Here is an 8,973-nt window from a genome sequence, read left to right as displayed (position 1 = left end):
CTTTGTCTCTTCTGCCGCCACCATCTTCAGCTGCTTTTCCTATCAATTCCTTATTTAAAAAGAAAAAGTCTGCCAAACGGCCCTTAGGGAGGGTAACGGCAGGCCAAAGGGCATCAGTCGGCGGCCGGTGCAGGTACCAGGGTCCGGGCGGTTATGGGCGCCCCAGGGCCGCCAGCGGAGACGCTCGTGTCCAGCCTGTCCCGCTGCGGGGACGAGCGCTCGGAGCGGCTGGAGCTGCCATCCAAGCCAGGGGGCAGCCAGCGGTTCAGGCCTTCCGAAGCCCCAGCGGGGCTCCCGGAGCCCTGGGAGGCGTCCTGCCCTCTGTGGCAGGGGCGGCGGCCGCAGCAGACCAGGCGCAAGAGAGCGAAGCGCAGGTCGCGGTTGGTGAGCGTGTAAATGATGGGGTTCAGGAGCGAGTTGGCCATGGCCAGGCCCAGGAAGGGGTCGGCCTGCAAGAGCACGGGGCAGGCGCGCGCGGGGCACGCCACGTCGAGCAAGAGCAGCAGGAAGAGGGGGCCCCAGCACGCCACGAAGGCCAGGAGCACCACGCTGAGCGTGCGCAACAGCGCCAGCGAGCGCGGCGTGCGGCGTGCGCGGCCCGGGGCGCCCCTCGCGGCACCCGGGCGTCCCCGAAGGCGCCGCGCGTTGGCGCGCACCTGGCAGTAGATGTGCGCGTAGAGCGCGCAGATGGCGGCCAGGATGCCGAGGAAGGCGAGCACGCAGAAGAGCACGTAGGCCTTGGCGTAGAGCGGCAGGACGGTGGAGCAGGTGTCCAGGCGGCCCAGACAATTCCAGCCGAGCGCCGGCAGCAGTCCGAGCAGCAGCGACACGCCCCAGGCGGCGGCCGCCATGGCCAGCGAGCGGCCCCGACGCGCGGCGGGCGCGGGTCCTCGGCGGGCCATGGTGAGGCGGCGCTCGAGCGCGATGGCCAGGAGGCTCAGCACGGACGCGGCGAGCGCCACGAAGACGCCACCTTCACGGGCGAACCAGAGCGCGGGCGACAGGCGCAGCGTGAGGGGCCCCGACAGCAGGATGTTGGCGGCATAAGCCGCGCCCGCCAGCAGGTCGGACAGCGTCAGGCTGCCAAGGAGCAGGAACATGGGCGCGTGGAAGCGCGGGTGGCGCCCCAGCACGAAGAGCACCGCCAAGTTCTCGAGCACGATGAGGGCGCACACCGCCAGGCACACGACGGCGTCGGCACGCAGCCCGGCGCCCGGCTGGTAGCGCGCGCCGCGAAGCTTGCCCGTGTAGTTGTAATGCAAGACGATGACCTCGCTCACCGGCGCCGGCCGCAGCAGCCCCGACTCCATGGGCCGCTTGCCCCGAGGCTGCGGAGAGGTTAGGGACAGCGTGAGGCCTGGGGAGGTAGGTGGGCACGGTAGGGGCTCGCAGCCCTGGGGAAGGTGGCCCTGCCCACCACTCCACACTGACCCCGGGGCTCAAAGGGAGTTAGGGATGGAAAGGAGGTGGCCATGGAGAGGGGCAGACACAAAGACACGCTAATAATATCACGAGGGGACACAGGAACAGAGTCCCACAGGAAAGGGACACTAGTAAGTCACATATAATCAGGGATATCCAGGGGCAGATTCAATCATAAGCAGACAGGGACGCACACACCAATACAGTGACACGTTGACAATGGCTTGTACTCACAGTCACACCCCATGGGGGAAACAAGAAAATATATTCACACAGGAGCGGAGCAACATAGCCAGAGTCACACAGGGACCCAAATTCAGCCACAGAGAGGGTCTCACCCACTCGTTCAGGCCACAATTTCACAGCCTCCACCCTCAGCCAACCCGGGAACCCGGAACCTCACAGTCTATGTGAGAAAGTTGTCTGCCCTCCCATTTTAGAGAGGCAGAGCCTGAGGGCAGCAGACAGGATCCAGATGGCTTTTGCAGAGGGGCGCACGTGTCATTACAGTGTAATAATACTTCCTGCCCAAGACTTCACCCTCTGATCCCCTCACAGCTCTCAGTTCCAGTTTACAGACTGGAAACCGTTGACTCAAAAGTTCCTCGAATAAGAAGGGGACATGAAGGTTTTCATGTTTCAACACAAATACAGCTCCTCAGAAATGCTAAGACAGTCGCGCAAGTCCCACTTAATGGATGAGAAAATCGAGGCTGGGAAGGGGAACGGACTTACTGGCACAGGGCAGGAAAAAATGCACCCCGGCTGGCATCGGTTGCCCTCGGGGAACCTGGCGCGAATACAGACCCAGGGAGTCACGGACTCAGCCACGCTGCGGGGAGGGAGGCATCAGATCCGTGCAGACATGGGTGACGCTCTGATGCGGACACAGAGCCAGAGGCTCACAGCCTCGGCATCTCCCGCCTCGCCTCGGAGTCCCTGGAAACAGGACTGAAGTAGCGAAACTTGCAGTGCGGCCGGGAGAAGGAGAGGGCGAGGCCAGGGGAGTCCAGGCGCCCCTTTTCCTATCTCCGGCCCCAGCATCCAGCCCGGGAGTCGCCGCCTTCCCTCCCACCCCCGCCACCCCCTTCTCCTGAGGCTTCCAGGGAGATACAAACAGGGGGACCGGGGGAGCGGTCAGAGCAATCCCCTGCCGGCGGGACTGAGCCCCGCGCCCCTGGAGACCGAGCGCAGTACACTCACCCCCGCGCCCTAGTCGTGCGCCCGCGGCAGTTGCTCTGCCCAGAGCAGAGTGAGCGGACGCGGCTCCGGGGGCGGGACCGGAGCTGGCAGGCGAGGGGGAGGGCCCACGACGCGGACCTCTGGCGGTCGCCAGCAGTCGCCCCCTCCCCTTGGGGCCCGGGCACCCAGCCCATGGCTGCCAGCCTGTGCCACCCGCCGCGGCACCGGAGCGCGCCCCGTCGGCGACTGGCACCGGCGAGCCCTTGGCTCCCCCCTCCGGGCCTGAACTGCTCCCAGGGACCGCTCCGTCGGGGTGGGAGGACCCGGAGAAGCGGGATGGGGAGGTTCTCAGCAGGGGCGGCTGTAGCCTGAGCCTCTTCCTGCCCCCCAGCAGAGGGGTCCCGTCTATGCTATGGGGCCTGGACACTGGTCCCTGCCCACTTCCCGCCTACCTTGCAGCTGAGACTCCGGGATGCACCCCGAGAACGCCCCGTCGGCGACGGACCCCGGGCGCGCAGGTTAGGAGGGGTCTTCAGCAAGGCGACAATAGCCTCAGTCCCCCGACCCCAGCAGTCACCTTCTGGTGGCTCCGGGCGCTGGGCCTTCTCCATCCCCGCCTCCCCCGCTCCCACACCTGGCTTAGAGGGAGTTGGGGAGGAGCAGGAGAAGGCAGGATTCTGGTGGGAACCTCCTTCTCCCCAAATGAGGAAGTTCTGGCTCCCCCACACCTGGTCTCTGCTACCCTTACTGCTCCCAACGATGTGATTTACTCATTTAACATGTTTCTGGGCTGTGTCCCCACCAGAAGGTCAGCCCCCATGGAGGCAGCCCCCCACCCCTGCAGGGGCACAGCCCAGGCCCAGTAAGTTATCTGCTGAGTGAGTGAATGAATGAATGAGTGTACGGTCACTTTCTGTGTGTGTATCTCATTCATCAGATCTGGGGTCTGTCTCTCTTTCTCCTGGTCTCTCTCGTGTCTCTCTCAGTCGTTGGCTGTCTTTGTCTATGTCGCTCTCCCACGCCTCTCCCAGGCTTCCGCTTCTCCAACGGGCCAGTCCCAGCTGGCCCCAAACCCCCACTCCCAGTTCCCAGGAGTTTCCTGGCCAGGCCCGACTCCCCCACCCTCAGACCAGAGGCTTTAGCCAGGAAGGGGGGACTGGGATTGGTGGCTGCCCTTTGACTCAACCATGAGGGGAGGATTGGGGGGTGCCCCCCCGGTGAGGGATGGAGAGGGGCACCCAGGCCTGGTCATAGCCCCATGTAGCCCCTTGGGGATCCCTGAGGATTCTACCCGCACTGTTCCTTGGGGAGACAGAAAGGTTCCCGCTTGCTCCAACCAAAGACACACACAGGGCAAGTGCAGCCAGTGGGGCCAGGGTGGGGGGATGGGGAACATCTGGGTAGGGGTGCCCCACAACCTGGCCTTCCAAGCCAGCAGGGATGAGCCCTGAAGATTCCCCAGATGCAATGGAACCACCCAGATGCTGGATAAATGACCCCCTTCTGTGAAAGGGAAGCCGCACCCTTTGTGGGAATGTGGTCTCTTCACACCTCCCTGGGCCCTCCCACCGCCACCGTCCACCCCTAGTACCCCTTTTCTGTTAGACTAGGACCCTACCTTCTCCAGCTCTGTGCCTCCACCCCTCTCCACCGTTCCGCACCTGTGGCCACAGTTCTTAATACCTAGATCAGGTCAGGCGCCTGGGTGGCTCGGTGGGTTGGGCCGCTGCCTTCGGCTGGGGTCATGATCTCACGGTCCTGGGATCGAGTCCCGCATCGGGCTCTCTGTTCGGCAGGGAGCCTGCTTCCCTTCTCTCTCTCTGCCTGCCTCTCTGTCTACTCGCAATCTCTCTCTGTCAAATAAATAAATAAAATCTTAAAAGACAAAAATACCCAGATCAGCTCCCTCTCCTGCTCTAAATTCTCCCATGGCTCCCAAGGTGACTCAAAGTAACTGCCACAGTGCTCACCATCGTCCACGTGGCCCCGCTGTGTCTCCTTACTTACTTCACTGCTGTCCCTGGCTCCAGCCACCCTTTGCCCTCCTGCCCCGGTGGCCTCCGGCCAATTCCTCCTACCGATTCCTCACACAGTTCAGGACCCTTGTTCTTGGGGATAAGTCACCCTTTCCCCCAACACTTCCCAGCTGGTCACCTCCTCAGAGAGGACTTCTTGATCTCTCTCCCTCCTCCCCAGTCTCACATGGTATTTGGCACTGTGTGAAACTACCTTATTTATTTATTCACAGGGCCCGTGGTGTGTCTGTGCCCTAACTCCCAGATCCGGGAAGGCAGAAAGAAACCCTGTCTGTCTCTCTGGCCCGATGTCATCTAAATAGAAAGGGTTCGGAGTCTGGTGCCAGGCTCAGCTACTCTGTAGTCTAGGACCGTGAGCAAATGATCCTCAGTGGCCTCATCTGTAAAATGGACTTAATAACAGTGTCCTCTCTGAGGGATACTGAGGATGAAAGGTATGATTAGAACAGATGGGGCGCCTGGATGGCTCAGTGGGTTAAAGCCTCTGCCTTCAGCTCAGGTCATGATCCCAGGGTCCTGGGATCGAGCCCTGCATCGGGCTCTCTGCCTGGCCGGGAGCCTGCTTCCTCCCCTCTCTCTCTCTGCCTACTTGTGATCTCTCTCTGTGTCAAATAAATAAATAAAATCTTAAAAAAAAAAAAAACAGAACCAGAATTAACAAAAACAAAAAGCAGAACCGGACATACTGTGAGAGCTCCATAAATGTTGGGTACTCTGGGTCAGCACTGTGTCCCTGAGGAGGAATTAGGAGGGGCCTCAGCTCAGGCCTCATGGGCCTTAAGCACCCCCCACCCATCCTTCCCGCCCCCCCACAGCCCCAGCCCCAGTCAAGCCCGGTCTCTTCCCTAGGGAAGGGCAGCTCATGCCACAGCCCGCGCACCTGATGCGTGCCTGGGCGGGCACCCACCGAGCAGGTTCTGCTCCCAGCGCCCTCCCACGGGGGCTGCCCCGCCCGGTCAGCACCCACTCTCAAAGCAGAGTCAGCACCAGCGAGAGGACAAAATGCCCAGCGCTGTGGTCTCAAACCCCCACCCGCCTCGAGGGTTGCAGGACCGCAGCTGGGGGTGCGGGGGAGGTTCCATTTCGCCCTCTCCACCCCATTTGCACGGATCGATTTTGAGCCCTGAATGCCGTAGGCAGGGGGGAGCAAACTGACACCCCCCCCCCCCCGCCCCCCGCTCCCCCTGCCCTGGCCAGAGACCAGAGCAATCATGGTTGGGGGGGGGCTCTCAAACTGGAGGCCTAAGGACCCCAGGCCTGTTCGCTTAGCTCGGAGGCCTCCCATTCAAATAACCAGCGGACCTGCCCGGAAACACTGTGCTTTAGCTGGTAAATCTGTTGCTTGCAGGGGTGCAGGCTAACAACTCGGGGACTATTTATATGCCAGTGTTGAACCAGCAAGTACATAGGGTCCGTACCGACGGCCAGATTCCGGCTGGTGCAGAAGGAAGTTGTGAATGAGCAAGGTGGGCGCGCCTGGCTGGCTCGGGCGGTGGAGCGTACCTGCTCTTGATCTCAGGGTTGCCGGTTTGAGCCCCATCTTGGGTGTAGACATTACTTAAAAATAAAATCTAGAAAGAAAGAAGAAAGGAAGGAAGGAAGGAAGAAAAATGGTGCTGGACTGTGGTTAGCAGTATGATGTATTCATTTTATTTTATTTTTTTTAAAGATTTTGTTTACTTATTTGATGAGAGATGCAGCGAACAGTGAGAGAAGGAACACAAGCCACGGGAGTGGGAGAGGGAGAAGCAGTCCTCCCGCCGAGCAGGGAGCCCGATGTGGGACTCATCCAGAAGCCCCGGATCATGACCTGAGCCAAAGGCAGACACTTAACGACTGTGCCACCCAGGTGCCCTGATGTATTTATTTTAATAGGCACAAGGGGCGCCTGGGTGGCTCAGTTGGTTAAGTGTCTGTCTTTGGCTCAGGTCATGATCCCGGGTTCTTGGGATCCAGCCCCAGAGCATCCTCCTTGCTCAGCAGGGAGCCTGCTTCTCTCTCTCTCTCTGATGCTTCCCCTTCTCATACTCTCTCTCTCTCTCTCTCTGACAAATAAATAAATAAAATCTTTTAAAAAGATAGATATGAAAATAAATATAAGTGTGTGTATACATGGGTTAGTAAACACACACATATTTCCTGGCACTGTCTGCTGAAGGTTCGGAAGCATTGATACCCCAGGAAAAAATGAATACACTCAGCCCCCAGGTTTTTTTTTTTTTTTAAGATTTTATTTATTTTACAGAGAGAGAGAGAACAAGCAAGGAGAGCAGCAGATGGAGAGGGAGAAGCAGACTCCCCGCTGAGCAGGGAGCCGGATACAGGGCTCTATCCTAGCACTCTGGGATCAAGGCCCGAGTGGCAAGGGAGACGCCTAATGACTGAGCCACCCAGGCGCCCCAGCCCCCAGGTCTTGCTCTCTAAATACCATTTTCCGGGGCGCCTGGGTGGCTCAGTGGGTTAAAGCCTCTGCCTTTGGCTCAGGTCATGATCCCAGGGTCCTGGGATCAAGCCCCACATCGGGCTCTCTGCTCGGTGGGGAGCCTGCTTCCTCCTCTCTCTGTCTGCCTCTCTGCCTACTTGTGATCTCTGTCTGTCAAATAAATAATAAATAAATAAAATTGTAAAAAAAAGTTTAAAAAATTGATAAAAATAAATACCATTTTCCAATATAGTGACCCAGGCCTGGAGAAATGGCTGATTCTAGGACTAGAGCCGAGAAAATACCACACCAGCCTGGAGACACTTCCAGCGGCAGAAAATACTTAAAACAAGCTGAAAGGACTCGGAAGCCAACCTCAAAGAACTTTCCTTGGCCACAGCTGGAACAATCTGAGAACAAAGTGAATAACCATAGTATTGGATTATGACCCCAACGATGAAATAAAGTCCACACGAGTCCGTACTGATTAAAAATACGTGAGTAAATCCATTTAAAAATGGAGGAGAGGGGCGCCTGGGTGGCTCAGTGGGTTAAGCTTCTGCCTTCGGCTCAGGTCATGATCTCAGGGTTCTGGGATCGAGCCCCGCATCGGGCTCTCTGCTCAGCAGGGAGCCTGCTTCCCTCTCTCTCTCTCTCTGCCTGCCTCTCTGCCTACTTGTGCTCTCTCTGTCAAATAAATAAATAAAATCTTTAAAAAGAAATGGAGGAGAAGGGACAAATGTCCCTGACAGGAGACTTTCAATTAATAAATGTAGAATGAGAGGTGCCTGGGTGGCCCAGTCGATTAAGTGTCCGACTCTCGGTTTTGGCTCAGGTAGTGATCTCAGCGTCATGATCAAACCCCGCTTGGGGCTCCGTGCTTAGCTCAGAGTCTGCTGGTGAGTCTCTCTCCCTCTCCCTCCTCTTTTGCTCCTCCTCCACTCAGCCCACACTCTCTCTCTCTGAAATAAATAAAATCTTTAAAAAAAATAAATGTAGAACGAACGACGAAAGTAGAAAATCGCCATTAGAATGCCACAGTAAATGACTGCGGGAGGCAGAAGCCACTGATGGATGAGAAATTTAATGGACAAAACTTTAAGGAGAAACAGGACATTTGCATAGCCTCAGAGTTTCTACCCCTAAATATCTCTTAACCATGTTGATGTCTTTTTTTTTTAAGATTTTATTTATTTATTTGACAGAGATCACAAGTAGGCAGAAAGGCAGGCAGAGAGAGAGGAGGAAGCAGGCTCCCCACTGAGCAGAGAGCCCGATGCAGAGCTCGATGGGAGGCTCGATCCCAGGACCCTGGCATCATGACCTGAGCCGAAGACAGAGGCTTTAAGCCACTGAGCCACCCAGGCGCCCCCCCACCTTGATGTCTTGTGAGGTGCCTGCCTGGCTCAGTCAGTAGAGCGTGCGACTCTTGGTCTCCAGCCCCACAGCGGGTATAGTGTTTACGTGAAAATAAAAATTTTTTTAAATCACCTTGATGGCCTTAATCTTTGTCCACAAATTATTGTATTGTATTGTATTGTATTGTATTGTATTGTATTGTATTGTATTTGACAGAGAAAGACCCACTGAGAGAGGAAACACAAGCACGGGGAATGGGAGAGGGAGAAGCAGGCTTCCCACTGAGCAGGGAGCCTGATGCAGGGCTCAGTCCCACCAGCCTTGGATCATGACCTGAGCTGAAGGCAGATGCTTAATGACTGAGCCACCCAGGTGCCCCATCCACAAATTCTTCTCTTTTTTTTTCCCCCACAAATTCTTGATATTCCTTCCCATAGCAGTGGAGTTAAGTTGACCCCTCCTTGAGAGGGAATGGACTCCAGCTTTAGTCGTAACAGCTAAAAGTTGGCAGCAAGCAAGGTGTCCTTCAGTCGGGGAGTGGATAAACTGTGG

General features: G+C 57.3%; 1 protein-coding gene across 1 annotated transcript; it reads right to left on the bottom strand.

Annotated features, from left to right (window-relative positions):
* LOC111162570 (sphingosine-1-phosphate receptor 5) lies at positions 1-3,215 on the bottom strand. Its single transcript, XM_022527068.1, has 3 exons — positions 3,057-3,215; position 2,620; positions 1-1,328 (listed from the first exon to the last, which is right to left on the bottom strand). The coding sequence occupies exon 3, from the start codon at positions 1,308-1,310 to the stop codon at positions 114-116; it is 1,197 nt and encodes a 398-aa protein (XP_022382776.1). The 5' UTR covers positions 1,311-1,328; position 2,620; positions 3,057-3,215; the 3' UTR covers positions 1-113.
* Positions 3,216-8,973: the final 5,758 nt, after the last annotated feature.

Source organism: Enhydra lutris, unplaced genomic scaffold, assembly GCF_002288905.1.
Source record: "Enhydra lutris kenyoni isolate GAN:26980312 unplaced genomic scaffold, ASM228890v2 scaffoldscaffold92, whole genome shotgun sequence".
NCBI classification, from domain to species: domain Eukaryota; kingdom Metazoa; phylum Chordata; class Mammalia; order Carnivora; family Mustelidae; genus Enhydra; species Enhydra lutris.
Note: the sequence above shows the minus strand (reverse complement) of the source record. Positions and strands in the feature narration are given on the sequence as shown.

Coding starts and splice junctions, on each gene's coding strand:
- LOC111162570 (XM_022527068.1), bottom strand. CDS start 1,310: ATGGAGTCGGGGCTGCTGCGGCCGGCGCCGGTGAGCGAGGTCATCGTC.